At 42.3% G+C, this 22002-nt stretch overlaps 1 protein-coding gene across 6 annotated transcripts in view; it reads left to right on the forward strand.

The window, feature by feature from the left end:
- Window positions 1–22002, forward strand: part of DNAH12 (dynein axonemal heavy chain 12) — a 180590-nt gene that overhangs the window by 114787 nt on the left and 43801 nt on the right. For all 6 annotated transcript variants that reach the window (XM_073351483.1, XM_073351485.1, XM_073351484.1 and 3 more), the window contains 8 exons: window positions 5484–5564; window positions 8303–8479; window positions 9962–10093; window positions 15676–15765; window positions 16945–17085; window positions 18289–18530; window positions 18883–19030; window positions 20686–20831. In XM_073351483.1, the coding sequence (XP_073207584.1) occupies window positions 5484–5564; window positions 8303–8479; window positions 9962–10093; window positions 15676–15765; window positions 16945–17085; window positions 18289–18530; window positions 18883–19030; window positions 20686–20831 (1157 nt within the window). The remainder of the gene's footprint in view (window positions 1–5483; window positions 5565–8302; window positions 8480–9961; window positions 10094–15675; window positions 15766–16944; window positions 17086–18288; window positions 18531–18882; window positions 19031–20685; window positions 20832–22002) is intronic.

Here is a 22002-nt window from a genome sequence, read left to right on the forward strand (position 1 = left end):
TACACAGATCAGTAATGGACACTCACAAACAGCATGGGATAGCAGTTGGAGAACTGCCAAGTAGTGCACAGCAGCAGTCCATGAACATGAATAATACAACACATTAATTCAATTCTCATTGAAATTAATGCACTTTAAAAGAGGATTCCAGTGTTGGCAATGAATCTGGAGTCAATGCGCTGTCATGATTTGTGTCATGTGTACTCAGGCATTTTCATATCAGATTAATTCAAATTAATGCAGATTAACACATAGACACACATACAACCCATGTAGACAAGTCCTCAGAGAACAATTTGTGAGATAATGGCATGGACTAATCCAAATGTGAACCCTAACCCTGATTTTGCCTCAGACTCAGATCTCAAACTCTGTACTAAACCTGATCTGGATCCAAACACTGCTTCATCAACTCATCTCTCACTTCCTCATTAAATTTGCAGTCAGTCAAAGGCCTGGTCTACACTACGAGTTTATGTTGAAATTAGCGGCGTTAAATCAAATTAACCCTGCACCTGTCCACACAACGAAGCCATTTTTTTGTCGACATAAAGGGCTCTTAAAATAGATTTCTGTACTCCTCCCCGATGAGGGGATTAGCGCTGAAATCGACATCACCATTTCAAATTAGGGTTAGTGTGGACACAATTCGACGGAGCCATCCCACAGTGCACCATTGTGACCGCTCTGGACAGCACTCTGAACTCGGATGCATTGTTCAGGTGTACAGGAAAAGCTCCGGGAACTTTTGAATATCATTTCGTGTTTGGCCAGGCGAGCTCATCAGCACAGGTGACCATGCAGTCCCAGAATCGAAAAAGAGCTCCAGCATGGACCAAACGGGAGGTACTGGATCTGATTGCTGTATGGGGAGACGAATCCGTGCTATCAGAACTATGTTCCAAAAGATGAAATGCCAAAACATTTCAAAAAATGTCCAAGGCCATGATGGACAGAGGCTACAGCAGGGACTCAACACGGTGCCACGTGAAACTTATGTAGCTCAGACAAGCATACCAGAAAACCAAACAATCAAACAGACGCTCCGGGACAGAGCCCCAGACGTGCCTCTTCTACGCTGAGCTGCAAGCAATTCTAGGGGGGGCCGCCACCATTACCCCACCCCTGTCCGTGGACTCTGATAACGGGGTACTCTCCGCCGTGCCTGAGGATTTTACGGACGGGGAAGATGAGGAGGAGGACGACCAAGCTTGAGGAGAGCACACAGTACACCATTCTTCCTGACAGCCAGGATCTTTTTATCACCCTGACTGAAATAGCCTCCCAACTCAACCAAGCCGGAGAAGGGACCTCTGGGTGAGTGTACCTTTTTAAATATAATACATATTTTAAAAGCAAGCGTTTTTTAATGATTAATTTGTCCTGAGGACTTGAGATGTATTTGTGGCCAGTACAGCTACTGGGAAAAGTCTGTTAACGTGTCTGGGGATGGAGCGGAAATCCTCCAGGGACATCTCCATGAAGCTCTAAAAGCTCCATGAAACTCTAAAAGCCTTTGCAGAAGGTTTCTGGGGAGAGCAGCCTTATTCCGTCCTCCATGGTAGGACACTTTACCACACCATGCTAGTAGCAAGTAATCTGATCTCATTACATGACAAAGCCTGGCAGTGTATGGTCCCCAGTGTTTGCTGGCATTCAAGCAACATCCATTCTTTATCTCTCTGTACTATCCTCAGGTATCCTGTGATATCGTTCATGGTAACCTGGTTGAAATACAGGGAATTTAATTAAGGGGACATTCAGAGGTGGCCGTTCCTACTGGGCTGTTTGCCTGTGGCTGAAAAGAAATCCTCCCTGCAGTTAGCCAAGCAGTAGGGGGTGGGGGCCATTAGCGCTGAGCTGTTCGCGTTTGGCTAGCAGTGATCTTCCCTGATACCAGCCACATGGTGGGGGGAGGGGTAAAGCGATCATCCCAGAGAATTGGATGGGCAGGGGGGTTAGTTTGGTTTCTGCAGCTGCACGTTAACACAAAAACTGCAGCACTAAATGGCCAACTCAACGGGCTTTGCTTGGTATAGGAAAGGAGGGCGCTGCTGTTATGAAGGTTGCAGAAGCCAAAAGACTATGGCTTACCATGGCCGCCTGCAAGCCGAATTCTGTTGCCTGGCACTGCATGTGTTATCTCTAACACCAAAGCCGCCGGCACTCAATATAAGATGCAAAATGCTGCCTTGTACTGAAATCACATGTGCTATGTCAAGTGAATAGTGTTGTTCACTGTGAAAGAGTATAGCCATTGTTCTGTAAAATGTATCTTTTTAAATACTTCACTCCCTTTTTTTCCTCCCACAGCTGCAAATGTTTCAAGCCTCCCTCCTCTGTCCCAAAGGCTATCTCAGATAAGGCGGCAAAAAAACCGCACATGCGATGAAATGTTCTCTGAGTTCATGCAGTCGTCCGGCACTGACAGAGCTCAGCAGAATGTGTGGAGGGACACAGTAGCACAGTACAGGAAAGAAGCCAATGAATATGAGGACAGGAGGGATGATCAAGATGAGAGGTGGCAGCAGGAAGATGAGAGGAGGCAGGATGCAACGCTGGAGCTACTGCAGAATCAAACGGACATGCTCTGGCATCTGGTGGAGGTTCAGGAACGGCAGCAGAATCACAGACTGCTGCTGCAGCCCCTGTTTAACCACCTTCCCTCCTCCCCAAGTTCCATAGCCTCCTCACCCAGACACCCAAGAATGCGGAGGGGGTGGAGGGGGCTCCGGGCACCCAACCACTCCACCCCAGTGGACAGCCCAAGCAACAGAAGGCTGTCATTCAACAAGTTTTGAAGTGGCCTTTTTCTTCCCTCCTACCCTCCTCCCACACCCCGCCCGGGCTACCTTGTGAGTTATCTCCCTATTTTTATAATCAATTAATAAAGAATACATGGTTTTTAAATGATAGTGACTTTATTTCCTTTGCAAGCAAGCTGTGATCAAAGTGGGGAGGGCAGGTGGCTAACAGGGAATTAGTCAACCAAGGGGTTGGGTTTTCATCAAGGAGAAACAAACAGAAGTGTCACAAGGTACCCTGGCCAGTCATGAACCTGGTTTTCAAAGCTTCTCTGATATGCAGCTTCCTGCTGTGCTCTTCTAATCATCCTGGTGTCTGGCTGTGCGTATTCAGTGACCAGGTGATTTGCCTCAGCCTCCCACCCCGCCATAAACATCTCCCCCTTACTCTCACAGAGATTGTGGAGCACACAGCAGCAAGCAGCAATAACAATTGGAATATTGGTTTCGCTGAGGTCTGAGTGAGTCAGTAAACTGCACCAGCGACCCTTTAAACGTCCAAATGCACATTCTACCACTATTCTGCACTTGCTCAGCCTATAGTTGAACAGCTCCTTACTACTGTCCAGGGTGCCTGTGTACGGCTTCATGAGCCATGGCATTAAGGGTTAGGCTGGATCTCCAAGGATAACAATAGGCATTTCAACATCCCCAACAGTTATTTTCTGGTCTGGGAAGTAAATCCCTTTCTGCAGTCGTTTAAACAGACCAGAGTTCCTGCAGACGCGAGCATCATGAACCTTTCCCAGCCATCCCACGTTGATGTTGGTGAAACATCCCTTGTGATCCACCAGTGCTTGCAGCACCATTGAAAAGTACCCCTTTCGGTTTATGTACTGGCTGCCTTGGTGGTCCGGTCCCAAGACAGGGATATGCGTTCCATCTATAGTCCCACTACAGTTAGGGAATCCCATTGCAGCAAAGCCATCCACTATGACCTGCACATTTCCCAGAGTCACTACCTTTGATAGCAGCAGTTCAATGATTGTGTTGGCTACTTGCATCACAGCAGCCCCCACAGTAGATTTGCCCACTCCAAATTGATTCCCAACGACCGGTAGCTGTATGGCGTTGCAAGCTTCCGCAGGGCTATTGCCACTCTCTTCTCAACTGTGAGGGCTGCTCTCAACTTGGTATTCTTGCGCTTTTCAGGGCAGGGGAAAGCAAGTCACAAAGTTCCATGAAAGTGCCCTTATGCATGCAAAAGTTTCGGAGCCACTGGGAATCATCCCAAACCTGCAACACTATGCGGTCCCACCAGTCTGTGCTTGTTTCCTGAGCCCAGAATCGGCGTTCCATGGCATGAGCCTGCCCCATTAACACCATGATCTCCAAATTTCTGGGGACTGTGGTTTTAGAGAAATCTTTGTCCATGTCCTCATCACTCTCGTCACCACGCTGCTGTCGCCTCCTTGCCTGGTTTTTCAGGGTCTGGTTCCGCATAAACTGCATGATAATGCGCGAGGTGTTTATAATGGTCATAACTGCTGCAGTGAGCTGAATGGGCTCCATGCTTGCCGTGCTATGGCGTCTGCTCGGGCAACCCAGGGAAAAGGGCGCAAAATGATTGTCTGCCGTTGCTTTCATGGAGGGAGGGTTGACTGATGACATTTACCCATAACCACCCGCAACAAATTTTTGGCCCTAACAGGCATTGGGAGCTCAGCCCAGTATTCCAATGGGCAGCAGGGACTGCGGGAGCTGTGGGATAGGAACCCACAGTGCACCTCTCGCAATGTCGACGCTTGACACGGTACTGTGAACGCACACCACCGAATTAATGTGCTTAGTGTGGACGCATGCACTCAACTTCATACAATCTGTTCCCAAAAATCGACTTCTGTAAAATCGGAGTAATTTCATAGTGTAGGCAAGGCCAAAGACTACTACATTTTAAAGTAGGCTGCAATCTTAAAAATAGAGCCAGGATATTTTTCTTCGTATGTAGAAAATACGTATACCTACATGGACCATACCTGAACAGCCTGGTTTTTTTGTCTTTTATACCCAGGAATTGTGACCTATGTCATTCCCTTCATGCAAAGTGTATCTCACTGGTCACTGCTTTTAGCACAGTCTTAAAACATAAGACCAAGATAAACGGACTTTTCCATTTTTCTGCAGACATCATTGTTTGTTTATTTATATTGTGATAGTGCCTAGAGACAGCGGCTCCACTGTACTAGGCACTATGCAAATATATAATAAAGGGATGGTCTGTACTCCAAAGAACTTACAGTCTAAGTAAGTGCTTGCATGGATGTGACTCCATGAAACCAAAGGGCTGCAGGATTGAGCACTATAATATTAATCTTTCTGCAGTGTTTTCTTTGTTTTGATATAAAAGCCTTGCTTAAATTATTAAAATCAATATCACTAAATCAAATCCTGGCCCCATTTAAAATCAATGGGATTTCACCCACTGTTCTTATATGTAGTAATTTTATGTATTTATAGTACTGATGTTTCTCTAATTTTTAAACCACAGGTTCTTGTCACTAATGTTTGAGCCTGTTTTCAGGGAATATAACAAGTTTTTATGGGGTTCTTTTAAATATAGTACCCATATTTGATTTTATACTGTATTTAAATGTTAAACTTTCCACTTATTATTTGCTATATTTTTAGCATCAGCATTTACTGCTACTGTGATAATTTTATAAAGAAATGTCCATCTAGGTTGGTGAAATGAAGCAAGAACTAGTTGATCTGCAACCCAAACTGGAGGAGGCTAAAGTGGATAATGCAAATATGATGAAGGTAGAGTTAAGCAAATATATTGTTTAATGCTGAAATACATAATTTGAGTTATTTGTAATGATTAAATTATTATTTTAATTAGAAACTATCATGTTGATAAGGTGGGGTTTCCAGGAAATCTGGGGAAGTAGGGTTCCCATTAGAGGCTCCTGCTGGTAAAGCTCTATGAAAGCCCAGCAGAATGTAAAGCTGTCTCCCATAATGATATCCTGATGGGGAGAAAAGACAGAAATAATCTGCAAGAATGAATCCCCTTGGGAGCATAATGGACATAGCTAATTCCATAGGATATACTTTTTAATGTCTTGCACCAGCTTTGTTGAGTTTGACTCATGAATAGTCAGGTGTGGCCATTCCTATGTATGATCTGAAGACTAATTAATGAGTAGTATAACTCCAAAATACTGAATATATAAATGCACATTTTGTGCTGCCTTCTTAATATGAGGGCATGTCTACGCTACAGTCTTAACTCAATCTGTTAGGTCGACTTACAGCCACCACAGTAATTACTGCAGTGGCTGGTGTCCACATTACCTTCCTTCTGTTGGTGGCGTGCATCCTCATTAGGAGCATTTCCACCAACTGAAGAGGGGCAGTGTGGGGAGCTGAGTACCAGGGCTTTCAGCTCCATTCAGCTCCCTGCTGGGAGCCCAGCTGCCACCCAGGCTTCTTGCCTTCACACTCCCAACCAGGAGCAGAGGGCAACCACCTGGGCTTCTTGCCTCCCCTTTTCCAGCCAGGAGCAGAGGAGAAGCCACCCGGGGCTTGTCACCTCCAGCAGGGAGATCCACGCCTGGAGTCCAGTCAGCTGCCATGCTCCCAGTGGGGATTGGGGAACTGGGATCCTGGGAGGAGGGGCAGCAGGGCTCCCACTGGAGAGTGGGGAGCCCGGGCGGCAGCCCAAGCCGGGAGCCTGGGTGGCAGTCTGGCTTGGATAGAACCTGGTAGCAGCCTGGCTTGGGAGATCGCTTTCTTCTTAATTTCACGGCTCCAGCGGAAAAGAATGACAACCAACAGCCAACATAAGAAACACAGTGTCTACACAGACACTGTGTCACCCTAACTACACTGACGTAAGCCCTCTCGTGGAGGTGGAGTTATGATGTCAGTGTAGTAAAGCACGTATATCAGCAGGATATGTAGTGTAAACACTAACATAGTTAGGTCAACATAAGCTGCCTTATGTCGACCTACCTCTGTAGTGTAGATAAAGCCTAAGTAATCCCGTGAAAGCACATTGTACAGCGTTTGTGTGAATATTACAGATCCATAATGCCACTTGCAAAGCAATTAGTTTTTAATGAAGAGTACTTACTGTACAATATATTTGTCCATACCTCAGAATCTCAGTTATTCATGGAGGAGCTTTACACTGAATTCCTGAAAGGGGTAGTATAATTATGCTATCGTATGCTGTCTGTCTTACAAGGGAGATGAGTTCAAGATACAAGCTTTGTTCTTGTTTTTGAAGCGCCTGTGGTTACACATTGATGCTTTATCTAAACTAAAAATGTCTGCCAGTATAGCTATGCTGGTCAGAGGTTTGATTCCCTGACTGATATAACTATGCTGGCAAAAGCCCCTAGTGATTGCAGTTTACAGATAAAACTGCACTTTTGCTAGTATAGCTTGTTTTGCTCAATGGGGCTGGAATAAGCTATACTGGCAAAAGCTCAGTTTTGCTGGTATAAACTGCATCCATGCTCGGAGCACTTTGCCAGTGTAGTATACCAGTGCAGCTGTACCACTGAAGTCCTACTAGTGTAGACATGGCCTAAGGTTATAGGCTGGGGTTTTCAACAGAGCCTAAGGAAGTAGGGTGCCCAACTCTCATTAAAATTTCATGGATTTTGGTAGTTTAACTCTCTCTTAGTAGATGTATGTGGATGCTCTTACAGTAACTGTAGTACCAAATAGACAGAAGTCTTTCTTGACGTTTTTGTCAACTTGGCTGTTACTTAAAAATGGCTTTCTAAAAATGCATTCCAGTACATTCCGCCTTCTCTGACAAATCTGCATTCCAGGTCAGAGTCCCCAACACCCAAAAGCTTTGAGGGAAACTAGTAGTCAGATTGACAGAAATGGGAGGGAGTCATTGCCCTGAATCAAGTGATGGCCTCTTCACTCAAAAAAAAAAATAAAAAGCACAATAGGTATAGTCTATATTACAGACTAGGGGCCTGTAAAAATCATTTTACATTACAAATCCATTTTTAAGTTGCAGCATGAGGCACAAAAAAATCGCCTGGTAAACTTGTGGCCTTTTTCACTGTAAAAGTATTGTAAAAACAGCTATTTGTAGTAACTGCAATCTTAGTGCACGTAGTGATGGGTTTCTTGGTAGGAATTTCAAAATTGTAGGGATATAAAGCCCTTATTTAGTGCAAAGAACACCTTTTATATGTCTCTCAGTTCCAATTTCAAATCTAAGGCTGCTTATGTTTGTTTGATTCTGCTAGCTATTGACGTGGGTCCACAGAGATGTTATGTTACTCCTACAAAATTCCCATTACCTACAGATCTTTTCTTTTCAGTTTATTTTGAGAAAACAATTTTTTATGCAGGTCAGTGTCACATAAATTAATAATGATTCTAATACTAACCTACTGAAAAAGACAAAGAAGTAAACCAAAATTATTTTATAGATGCTCTACGTCATAGCCCCAGACAGTTGATTGAATAAACACCATTCAGTGGCAAGTTCGATGAATTCTGCTCATGAGTGTTTTCTTTAGATTATAGAGAAGGAATCGGCAGAAGTGGAAGCAAAAAGTAAAACTGTGAAAATAGATGAAGAGATTGCTACAGAAAAAGCAGCGGAAGCCCAGGAACTGAAGAATGAGTGTGAGAGTGACCTGGCAGAGGCAATTCCAGCGCTAGAGGCTGCACTTTCTGCCCTTGACACCCTTAAGGCGAGCTAAATTTTTAAAAGTGGCACTTTAAAAAATTATTTAATTTTTCTGTGTACTTTGGGTTATTTGCCAAAGAACACATTAAGGAGAAAAGAAGAAAAGGTTTGAAAAAGGTTAAAATTCTCAGTTTTTGACATCTGGGTAATCACAAATTCTTCTTCTGAATTTAGGAAATCTGTTAAAAAACATACTTGTTTGTGTCATGTGACACAGAAAGTACTTCTGAGAAAACAGTTTTCAGATATCTTCTCTGCTTGAGAGTTGAAAGCCTGTGTGATTTTTTTTTTTTTTTGTCCCTAGACTTTCTTTATAAATACTTTCCCAAGGCAGTATGTCACTCTCCCTTCTTTCCCTGGCTCCCATCTCTCTAGCTACTAGGTTCTGTCCTTTATTCTTTTTTCTGGTCCATCTCAGCTTTAGGTTTTCTCTATCTGCTTAGTCACAAACTTCTTTGAGCACCACTCTGTATATCTTTGTTTTATCATCTTTTTGGAATGAGTGGGTCTGATCATGCAAGGAGCTGTGTTCCTCCTGCAAGATGTTGAGCACCCTCAAATCCTGATGAAGTCAGTGGAAGTTGAGGTCTCTCAGGAAATGCTCAGCATTAGGCCCTAATCTCAGGATTAGGCCCTAAATCTGTTGCTTTAGGAAACCACCTGGCCATTACTACACAAAAAAACTTAGATGAGAAGAGGAATCCTGATTAAGATCTTACAAACACATTTATACATGCTTAACTCTCACATGTAGTCTGATTCAGTTCTTTCATGGGACTAATCACATTCCTAAAGCTAAGCACAAGCATATTGGCAGGACTGGAGCTGTATTAGGCACTACACAAAATCGACATATTAACATTGGTGTTTAATTTCGCCACCTAGCTAAGCTTAGGGATGTCCATTCAAGGAATCCAGCGCTTACATTTTTGTTTTAAAATTATAATGTGGCTAAGAATTTTCTGGATCTTGAATTTTTCAGAGTCACCATTATGACTCAGTTACCAGACTTTAGAACAGTATTGTAGAGAAAATGCCTGCAGGAACTGTTCATTTGGACTTGCCAAACATATGAGATTTCTTGTGTGCCACCTTGGGTTAAGTACCAAAGAAATCTTTTGACCTAGTCTTGGATTTTTGTATGGTTTGTTTACACTTACTAAACTTGATCTAATTTTGATCTCCCATGTATAAGAAAAAGTTGCTGTAGGGTGGATTTTTCTTGTGTTCAGGCAATATTAACTATATGTTTTCAAATCATCCCTTGTAAAAAAACAAACCCTATAATTATTCTTATATTTATTGTGTGCAGTGTTAAAATTCCTTTCATTTCTGTTTTTATTCACTACATATATGCTACTTGGTCATGAGAAATTGATAATATTTTTTTCTTTTGTTATGAATATTGAGCTTAATGTATTTTGTGTACGAGATACAAAACTGTAAATCAATACATTTTATTTTTTAAATGTCACTTTTGTTTTAGCCATCTGATATAACAATTGTGAAATCAATGAAGAATCCTCCATCTGGTGTCAAACTAGTTATGGCTGCCGTCTGTGTTATGAAAGATATAAAACCTGAAAGAATTACAGATCCTGCCGGGACTGGAGGCAAGGTAAAATGGCAGAAAGCAAATTTCAAATAAGAATGTAATTTTTCTAATATATTTGTTCATCAATAGCAGTTCTTCTCAAATGAAAAATATAGGGCCCTATAAACTAGACACACATTTGCAGCCTTCAAGAAAACCATGGATGCAGGCTGTACATCTGCAAGGAGACAGCTTCAGCTTCCAATCCACCTGTTGTGGAACTACAGAATAGCTTGTGGAGGAGTGGAGAGTTCACTGTTTTCTGCTTTCTGTGACTCCTGGTCCTGTATCTGTCGTTCTCCCTGAGAGTTGCTACTGCTGTTGTAGACACAGGGCAGTTAAGTGGACTCTTGCCTTAGCCTCTACAGGTGGTGAATCAGGCAGAACTCCCTTATTGTACAAGGGGTACCCCCTGATCATCAGAGTAAAGGGTCTTTTTCCCCACAGTCACTATTTGATTTTTAAGTCTGGTCTAGGGAAATATTTGGTCCGACAGACTCCTCTCTCTGTGGCTGATTCCATCCTCAAGGAGATTTCATCTTCATACCATGTGACCCCATTGGATTTCTTTCCTTTTTGTCTTGGAAAAGAACATTGCTTTGACATTAGAACATTAGGGAAGATGGGCCTTATATTAATAACATACACGAGGAAACTAAGGCCTGGTCTACACTACGAGGTTAGGTCGAATTTAGCCAGGTTAGGTGAATTTTATAATGAATGGTTCAGAGTAACAGCCGTGTTAGTCTGTATTCTCAAAAAGAAAAGGAGTACTTGTGGCACCTTAGAGACTAACCAATTTATTTGAGCATAAGCTTTCGTGAGCTACAGCTCACTTCATCGGATGCATACTGTGGAATGAATGTGTCTACACAACCAACCCCCTTCCGCCAACCTGAAGGGCTCTTAAAATCAACTCCTGTACTCTTCCCTGACAAGGGGAGTAGTGCTAAAATAGACTTTCCTGGGTCGAATTTGGGGTACAGTAGATGCAGTGCTGTGCAATTTGATGGTATTGGCCTCTGGGATGTATCCCAGAGTGCTCCAATGTGACCTCTCTGGACAGCACTTTCACCTCTGATGCACTAGGCAGGTACACACGAAAAGCACCGGGAACTTTTGAATTTCATTTCCTGTTTAGTCAGCGTGGCGAGCTCAGCGGAACAGGTGACCATGCAGTCCCCCCAGAATTGCAAACGAGCTCCAGCATGGAGGGAATGGGAGACACTGGATCTGATTGCTGTATGGGGAGAAGAATCTGCAGGCAGAACTCCTGCAGAAGAAATGTTGATATATATGTCAAAATCGCACAGGGCATGATGGACAGAGGCTACACCAGGGACACACAGCAGTGCCACATGAAAATTAAGGCGCTCAGGCAAGCCTACCAAAAGACAAAGGAGGCAAACGGTTGCTCCAGGTCAGAGCCCCAGACATGCTGCTTCTGTGATCAGCTGAATGCCATTCTAGGGTGGGACCCTACCAGTACCCCAACGCTCTTCGTGGACCCAATAAGGATTTTGAGGAGGAGGGGGAGAATGCGCATCAGGCAAGCAGAGAATCCGTTTTCCCCGGCAACCAGGACCTTTTCCTCACTCTGGAGCCAATACCCTCCCAGAGTGTATTGTTCTTGGACCCTGAAGGTGGAGAAGGCACCTCTGGTGAGTGCACATTTGTAACAAAACTATAGGGGTTAAAAGCAATTGTGTTTAATGTTTGATTTGCCCTGAACAATTGGAATGCATTCGCGGCCAGTACAGCTATTGGAAAAGTCTGTTAATGTGTCTGGGGATGGAGCGGGAATCCTCCAGGGACATCTCCATTAAGCTCTTCTGGAGGTACTCTGAAAGCCTTTGCAGAAGGTTTCTGAGGAGGGCTGCCTTATTTTATCCTCCACAGTAGGACACTTTACCACACCAAGCCAGTAGCAAGTGATCTGGAATCATTGCAGCACAAAGCATGGCAGCGAATGGTCCTGGGTTTTGGTCGCATTCATGCAGCATTCAGTCTTTATCTTTCTGCGTCAGCCTCAGGATGGTGATATTATTCATGGTCACCTGGTTGAAAGAGGGAAGTTTTGTAAGGCAACAGTAATCCCCTCTATTTGGTGATCCCCCACACATTAGACCCCAGGCATGCTGGGCTGTTTGGGCTTGGCTAAAAGGGATCATCCCAGAGAATAGCCATGTGGGGGCAGGGAGAGGGGTGTGCTGCACATCCACCCCAAAACAGCAGCCCCTCCTTTTAAACGGCACTTGCAGCCCTTCCTTTTAAACAGCAAACCCAACTGGCACTGGTTGCTCTGGGAAAGGAGGGCGCTGCAGTTTGAAACCATTCCCACATGTTATGAACGTGGAAGAAGCCAACCTAACGTACCCTTTGGTTTACCATGGCTGCCTGGAAACCAAATTCTGTTTCCCATCTGTGTGTGATGTGTCACCATACTGGCAGGCGCTCAATGTAAAAGACAAAATGCGACCTTTTACCTAAAACACATGTGCTGTCTGCAGTGAATTGCTTGATTCACTGTGAAAGAATCTCCCTTTTGTTCTCAGAAATGTATCTTCTTAAAAGTCTACTCTTCTTTTTTTTCCCCCCTGCAGCTGCAAATGCTTCTATGCTCCCCGCATCAACTCTGTCCCTGAGGTTATTGCAGATTAGAAGGCGAAAAAAACACACTCGCGATGACATGTTTTCAGATCTCATGCAGTCCTCCCGCACTTATAGGGCACAGCTGAATGCATGGAGGCATTTGGTGGCAGAGGCCAGGAAAGCATACAGTGAGCGTGATCGGAACACCCAGGAGGAGATACTGAGGCTAATGGGGGAGCAAACAGACATGATGAGGCATCTGGTGGAGCTGCAGGAAAGGCAATTGGCGTACAGACCCCCGCTGCATCCATTGTGTAACCGCCTGCCCTCCTCGGCAAGTTCCATATCCTCCTCACACAGATGCCCAAGAACACGGGGGTGGGGAGGCTTCGCGCACCCTGCCACTCAACTCCAGGGGATGGCCCAAGCAACAGAAGGCTGTCATTCAAACCTCTTTGATTTGTAGTTTGGCTACAATAAGCAATGTGGCCTTGTCCTTCCCTCCTCCCCAACCTCACCCTGTTATCAAACCCTTTGTTATACCCAGGCTACCTTTTACTAGTCAGCGTTGTCAGTGATCTCAAGTTTTTTTTAATAAATAAAGAATGAATGGATTCGGAACAATAGGGACTTCATTTCCTGTGCCAGCTGTGGTTGAAGGGAGGGAAGGGGATTGGCTTACAGGGAAGTACATTCAACAAAGGAGGAGGCTTTGCATCAAGGACAAACACACACAATTGTCATACCATACCCTGGTCAGTCATGAAACTGTTTTTCAAAGACTCTCTGATTCGCAGCACACCTCAGTGTGCTCTTCTATTTGCCTTGGTGTCTGGCTGTTCAAAATTGGACACCAGGCGATTTGCCTCAACCTCCCACCCTGCTATAAACGTCTCCCCCTTACTCTCCCAGATATTATGGAGCACACAGCAAGCAGCAATTACAATAGGAATGTTGGTTGTGCTGAGGTCTAACCTAGTCAGCAACAGCACGAGTGAGCTTTTAAATGTCCAAAGGTACATTCTACCACCATTCTGCACTTGCTCAGCCTATAGTTGAACTGCTCCTTACTACTGTCCAGGCTGCCTGTGTACGGCTTCATGAGCCATGGGAGCAAGGGGTAGGCTGGGTCCCCAAGGATAACTATTGGCATTTCAACATCCCCAGTGGTAATTTTCTGGTCTAGGAAAAAAGTCCCTTCTTGCAGCTTTCCGAACAGCCCAAAGTTCCGAAATATGTGAGCATCATGCACCTTTCCCGACCATCCCATGTTGATGTCAGTGAAACGGCCCTTGTGATCCACCAGTGCATGCAACACCATTGAGAAGTACCCCTTGCGGTTTATGTACTCTTTGGCAAGGTGGTCCGGTGCCAAGATAGGGATATGCATTCCATCTATCGCCCCACCACAGTTAGGGAACCCCATTACAGCAAAGACATCCACTATGACCTACACATTTCCCAGAGTCACTACCCTTTTTAGCAGAAGGGTATTGATTGCCCTGGCTACTTGGATCACAGCAGCCCCCACAGTAGATTTGCCCACTCTGAATTGACTCCCAATTGACAGGTAGCAGTCAGGCGTTGCAAGCTTCCACAGAGCTATCACCACTCGCTTCTCAACTGTCAGGGTAGGGGAAAGCAACTCATACAGTTCCATGAAAGTGGCCTTATGCATACGAAAGTTTCGCAGCCACTGGGAATCATCCCATACCTGCAACGCTATGCGGTCCCACCAGTCTGTGCTTGTTTGCTGGGCCCAGAATCGGTGTTCTACTGTATCAACATGCTCCGGTGCTGCCATGATATCCCAGTTGCCACATCCCGTGCTTTCAGGAACGTCTGTGTCCATATCCTGCTCACAATCTTCCTCATTCTTAGCTAGGCTCTGCACATACTGCAGGATAATGCGTGAGGTGTTTACAAGGCTCACAAAAGCAGTGTGCAGCTGAGCGGGCTCCATGCTTGCCATGCTATGGCGTCTGCATGGATAACCCAGGAAAAGAGGTGCAAAATGATTGTTTGCCATTGATTTCAAGGAGGGAGGGAGGGAGGGAGGAAGGGAGGGGAGACTGACTACATGTACCCAAAACCACCTGCAACAATATTTTTGCCCCATCAGGCATTGGGAGTTTAAACCAGAATTCCAGTGGGCAGCAGGGACTGTGGGATAGCTACCCACAGTGCACCACTCCGTGAGTCGATGCTAGCCACAGTATTGAGGATGCACTCCGCCGACCTAATGCCCTTAGTGGGAACATGCATGACCTACTGTATAAAATCGCTTACTATAGATCGACTTCTATAAAATCGACCTTAGTGGCAAATGCTTTGGATTAGTAGTATATTAAAGCTTCAAAATATAAACAGTCTGGGCTAAATCCTTAAACATGCTGCAATCTGACTTTTACCAACCTTCTGTAATAAGCATGAACATAAAAACATAAGAACGGCCATACTGGCCAGACCAGAGGTCCATCAAGCCCAGTATCCTGTCCTCTGACAGTGGCCAATGGCAGGTGCCCCAAAAGGAATGAACAGACAGGTTATCATCAAGTGATCCATGCCCTATCACCCAATCCCAGCTTCTGGCAAACAGAGGCTAGGGACACCATTCCTGCCCATCCTGGCTAATAGCCATTGATGGACCTATCCTCCATGAATCTAGCTAGCTCCGTTTTGAACCTCGTTACAGTATTGGACTTCACAACATCCTCTGGCAAGGAGTTCCAGAGGTTGACAGTGCGTTGTATGAAAAAATACTTCCTTGTGTTTGTTTTAAACCTGCTACCTATTAATTTCATTTGGTGGCCCCTTGTTCTTGTATTATGAGAAGGAGTAAAAATAACACTTCCTTATTTACTTTTTCTATACCACTCATGATTTTATAGACCTCTATCATATCCTCCCTTAGTCGCCTCTTTTCCATGCATGCCTGTCTGTTAATTAGAGGATATTTATGAATTCATTTTGGTTTAAAAGTTTTAAAAGTTCTTCCCTAATTTCCATTGTAGGTCTTGGATTACTGGGGGCCTAGCAAGAAAGTTCTGGGTGACATGAATTTCTTAAAGGATCTTAGAGAGTATGACAAGGATAACATTCCAGTAAGTGTTTGATTAATGTCTTTTGAGTAATGAAATCTGCTCCAAAAACATGTATGGAAGATATTACACCAAGGGGTAAATTCACCCTGGGCTTTCATGGAAATAAACTATATGGGGAAGAGGGAATTGTGTCAGCACACAGCAGCTTGCAAGCTCAGTTATTCTGGGGGCTTTTAGGAGCATGTGCCATCTGAGAAGTGAATGACACTGTCCAAGAAGGGTGCACGGCCAGGGCAGACTGGAAATACAGTGATTCAACTCCTCCTCTCAGTGGTTCCTACCGGTGGTGCCTCCTATGGCATTCCAGCAGGATTTACAGTTATCCCCCAGTAAGTACCCTGTAGGGGATGTCTGTACCACTGCGTGCTAGCTGCCTGAGTGACAAGTTCTGTACCTAGATTTACCCAGCTCAAAATATGTAAGTAACATCTCCTTGTACCAGCTTTACTAAATCAGTCCCTGTATGTTTACCAGAGAAGCTATGACGAAGTCAGGTCTGGCATAATACATTTTATTTAATTTTGAAAGGACTAAATATATCAGTGGGTTTTTTTATTTCATTTAAAAAAACTGTTTATCTGAAATATAGATTAAATCTGACAGTGTGGATAACATGGTATGATTATATGCCTCGAAATGTACAAGGGCGCAATATAAAGACATGACCTCTGCTTGCAGGGAACTTATTGTCTAAGGGCCTGATCCTTACAAGTTGCTGAGTGCTTAGTATCTCACAAGATTGGGCCCAGAAGTAGGCACAGGCAATGTAATTCATTCACATACTCTGGTTGAAGATCCAGTCTTCATTCAGTAGAGATAACTTTGGGGATCATCATTAAAAAGCTTTGCTGAAATAAGTAAATTCGAAGGAAGAATATAAAAGAAGAAAGGGAATGCATTTGTTTCAGAAGGAGGGGCAACTTAAAATAAGACTTGAAGAAAGACACAAAGGATGGCAATCTAACGAGGAGGGAAGCTTGGTAAGAATGCAGACAGTGAGAAAATCAGAGAAACAAATTAGGGCTGGACTCTGTCACAGTTACCCATATTGAGTAATTCCTTAGTGATGTCAGTTGATCAACTTGTGGAGTTAAGGTACTGTTCAGCATGGTAAGGGTGGCAAAACTGGGCCTTAGAAAAATAAAGTTTTCCTATGGCTGTAATGTTTTTATCATGTAGGTGACTGTCATGCAGAAGATTCGTTCTGAATATCTGACTAATCCTGAGTTTGATCCACCTAAGGTGGCTAAAGCATCCTCCGCAGCTGAGGGTTTGTGTAAATGGATTATGGCTATGGAAGTGTATGACAGAGTTGCTAAGGTACGTGTTGAGTCCAGTCCTGAAAACTCCCGTTGGCTTTATTGGAAGCTACACACACATGAGGACTGCAAGACTAAGCTACTTATTATGATTGCAGTTAAACTGAAATAAAAGGTACTTCACTGGAAAATAAATTTAGGACCTATATTTTCAAATTTAACAGAGGACTGGGACTACTGTGAAGATGAAAATAGCTGTCAGATTTGATGAAGATAAGAGATGTTTTTACTGAAGCAGCATACAGATTAAAATAAAGTACTATAAAGTCTGTCAAAAACTATAATCATACTTTTATTTTCTGCTTATACAATAAAAAAGGATATCCAAAATTGTGATCCAGGAGGTCCATGGGGAGTGGGTGGTCTACATAATTAAATATTTTGAGAATCAAGCAAGGAAAAAAGAGGGTGTGGGGTTGTTGAATGGAGAGAGAGAGTCCATGCAGGAGACTTTCTCTTACAGAGAAATCCAAAGAATTAAATAGCTGAGGAATCTCTGCCATAGGCTACACACACCATTAAATAGAACAGAAATATGTTCATTCTTCTAGAAAACCATGAAAAATATTTGTATGTTTTTTTTTCTTCCTTCAAACAATATAACCTAAATTGCCATCTGTAAATGGGTATTGAAAATCAAATCATAAATCAAGTAATTATTTTTAGCCAATGAATAGTACTTTGGAACGATATTATTTTGAGGATTTTTGTATTGGTCTTTTTTGTTTTAAGTTTTAACTTAGAGAAAAAATTATGTCTGCTTTAATCCTTGTTTATCTCACTTCGGTAATTTTCTTTATCAATGGTACTAGCATTGCTGCTATAATAACAATATAAGGTGTCCAACGCTGGACACAAATTTATGGCAAGCATCAATACAGTATGTTTTCTGCCTCGGTAATGCAACTTAATTTATTAATTTAATACAACAAGATTCTGAGCCAGTTTAATTTTAATTTTTTATTCAAGTAATTTAGAATGAATATACATTGTTAGTTGGCTATGCTTCCTAAGCTTCATTCTCAAAAAACATAGTGCATTTAGTATATTAGGACCCACCTCCCTATTCGTTTTCACAAATATTAATATAATAAAATATGCTCCTCCTTACCTTGGAATATTGATCCAAAGTGTTACATACAGAACTTTATATATCAGTAAACTATATGGATTTAGCATCCCTGCATTAATTGTAATTGAACAGGTGGTTGCTCCCAAAAAAGCCCGTCTAGCAGAGGCCCAGCAGTCCTTAGCAGAAACTATGGCATTACTGAATCAGAAGAGAGCTGAACTTGCAGCAGTGGAGAATCATTTGGCAAAATTGCAACAAACCTTTGTTGAGAAAACTGAAGAAAAGGCTCGTCTAGAATTCCAGGTGGATCTGTGTGCTAAGAAACTAGAAAGAGCAGAGAAGCTGATTGGAGGACTGGGTGGAGAAAAATCAAGGTCAGATGTAAATACAAATGCTCATTTGAACATGCATCCAAAAGCAGAGACAAAACCTGAGCTTTAGTTCTCTGAGCCTTAAACTTTTGCATCCCTGTATCCTCATTTGGGGACTGGGGCAATCAGGTCCTTAAAAGATCGTCAAAGGACCCAATATTGTGACTAAAAAATACTCACCAAAACATTTGAGGCAGTCTTCAAAGCAACATCCAAGGGTACAAACACAATGTTTAAATTATTTATTTGCAATTCACCTTTAACATAAAGGGAAAACACTTCTTGTGTTGATGATGTACTCTGTTAATGCTACCAATATAGAGGAATTTTATATGGTATCTTTGCTTATCCATAGATGGTGTAATGCTGCAAATGATCTTCAAAATACATATGATAATTTGACAGGAGATGTTCTGATATCAGCTGGAGTGATAGCTTATTTGGGTGCTTTCACTAGTGCCTTTCGACAAGAGTGTACTAAAGACTGGAGCAAGTTGTGCAAGGTTAGAAAGTTTATCTTAGATTTAAATAATATCTTTCATCCCAGTAGATCCCAAAGTGCTTTACAATCTGTGGGCCAAATCCTGAAATTTTTGATTTTTCACTTGGTGTCTACTTAGTAAAAAATCATATTAAAGTGAGTGGTTTAAATTTTGCTGATTTACACTTTTGTAAATCTGGAGTAATTCACTGAATTCAGTGGATTTACTCAAGGTTTACACTAGTGTACCAGAAATGATCTGATGTTGACCCATTGACTTCAGTGAGAGTTTAATGTGAGTAAGGACTAAGTAATGATTGAGAGGACTTCAGAAACTGGCCTTAAATAAATAAAGCAACCACTTTACAAACTAAAGTGCAGCTACATTAAAGATGGATGGCACAGTGCTAACTAGTCTGTCCAACCCAAGCAAAAACCAAAAGAATTTTTTCAAATTTAGCTATCCTGATACTAGCCCTGTCCCCAACTAAAGCCTTTCAAGTAAACCATTTAAATAAACCATTTTAAACACTACCGTGTTTGAGATGGTGCTCCTTTACTGTGTTTCCAAACCTAAGTTTTGGATGGATAAATATGAAACATTTTTTAAGTTTGTAGTGTGGATGCAAACATGTTAAGCATTGTTAAACTGTGCTTCTTCCCTTTAAAACATTTTAAAAGTGGTTGCATGAAAAGGGCTTGCATACTTGCAGAACGAAATATCAAGTCACAATGTAAGGCCCTGATTCTGCAAAGGGATTTGCTCAGATGGACCCTTACTCTCATACAGCATCCCACTGATTTCAGTCGGACTCCATGGGGCATCTGTTTGCAGTACTGGAACCTGAAGTATGGTGGAGGACAAGGTGGAAGATAAAGGCTTAGGCTGCAAAGGGACCAATAGGGCTAACACAGGACCAGAATGTTCCCTTTGCAAGATCAGGGCCTTTCAACTTCCATTTTGTTGTTGGATGTTGCTAGCCCTAGCTGCTGCTAGGTCCCAATCCTGCAAATAGATGCACTAATTTTGACCTATGTACCTGTACAGAATCCCATTGTTCCACTGAAGCCAGTGGTGTTCCTCATGGGTGCAGAGGTCTGTGCTAGCACATATATTTGTATATCTGGGGCTTTACTGAAGAAATTATTGCTGCACAGTACCTGCTTTTGCTTTTTTTAAAGAGACAGTTGCACCATAGACTTGATTTAGATAAGTAAGTAGCGATGAAGTAATATGTGACTGACCGGCATTGGAAAAGTGCGTTGTATTAATTGGAAGTGTAAACACAGAATAAATAAACAAAAGTTGGGAAAATTTTCTTGCAATTTAAAGATTTCCAGATGGTTCTGTTTTTCCCACTACACCGCAGTGTGTAAGTTATCATCACACAACATATTGCAAAAGGGTAAAAAAGAATACCTTCAGAACTGGGGGCAAAAAAAAAAACAACTCTAGAAAAATCCCACAAAATCTCAGCCAAAATTGAGGAAAGTCACCACAAAATTGGGAAAATCTTTCCATTTTCTGTAAACGTGAATTTTTCCCCCCATGATTTTCTCTCCTTGAACAAAAGCTAATTTTTAAAGCAAGTTGTGAATAAATTAATACTTTTAACTGAAGCAGTATTTTAACAAAATTTAAAGAAATAAAGAATAAAGATTTATTTTTTCTTGCAGGACAAAAATATTCCTTGTTCTGAGAACTTCTCTTTGAGTAAGACCCTTGGTGACCCAATAAAAATCAGAGCCTGGAATATTGCTGGATTACCAACAGACAACTTTTCGGTCGACAATGGTGTGATTGTTGATAACTCCAGGCGCTGGTAGGTAACAAAGAAGCTAATAATTTGCTAAAACAAACTGAGATTTCAGACTAAATCAAATTTAGTCTGTATACTAGAAACAGAAAGGTTTCAGAGTAACAGCCGTGTTAGTCTGTATTCGCAAAAAGAAAAGGAGTACTTGTGGCACCTTAGAGACTAACCAATTTATTAGAGCATAAGCTTTCGTGAGCTACAGCTCACTTCCTCAGATGCATCTGAGGAAGTGAGCTGTAGCTCACGAAAGCTTATGCTCTAATAAATTGGTTACTCACTAAGGTGCCACAAGTACTCCTTTTCTTTTTTAGAAACAGAAAGGTGCTGCATACCCTTCCCCTCCTTCAATGGAACTTGAGGAGGCTTTGTTCCGCACAGGATGAGACCCAGTGTTTCCAGTGGTTGAAAGTTTTTTCCTTCCAGAATATTACAGATATTTTTTTCATCTTTAAATTCAGTTGTTGAATTTTATATTGTGATTAAACTTACTTCCGGATTATCCACTGTTTTCCAATGTCTCTATTGTGTACAATGACTTCACATTGGAAAACTATTGACTTAGAACACAGATCGGTATAAGTCTGGTAATTTATTCTTTTTTGCAGTTGTAGAAACATAGAAGGCAGAAGGACATTTTTGATAACAGTTTTAATAAATATTTTTCTTGTGTGAGCCATTAAATATATAAACCACAATATAGAAAAACTGTGAGTCAGGTTATACACACATTTCAAGGTCCTTTTGCTACCACAGTCAACTTCAGCTTTGCTCTTTGTCATGTTTTTGAGACTAGTGTATTGGATGAAATTGACTTCTGTGCAGAGGGCCAGCACAGAGGGCCAGCTTTGTTATCAAAGTCCGATCAATCGAAGCCTTATTTTGAGGACTTAAATCCCTCTTAAATGCTGTGGAAGCATTGGGATGGCCCTCTGCACAGGAGTGAATTTCAATCAGTAAGAAGAACATTACAAATTTCAATAATAACATTCATTATTAATTCTGTTCTGGAACCTGAATGTTGGCTACAGGAAGAAAGACACTATTTTTATCCCTTCAGTGATCCTCCATTGAAACTCGAACAGCCTACCATGGGATACACTAAACCTGTCTGACAACTTTTGTGCTAAAAACTTTTGCTTCCTTGCAAAAAAAAAAAAAAAAATAGACCCATATCTTC

This window comes from Lepidochelys kempii, chromosome 7 (assembly GCF_965140265.1).
Source record: "Lepidochelys kempii isolate rLepKem1 chromosome 7, rLepKem1.hap2, whole genome shotgun sequence".
Classification (NCBI taxonomy): domain Eukaryota; kingdom Metazoa; phylum Chordata; order Testudines; family Cheloniidae; genus Lepidochelys; species Lepidochelys kempii.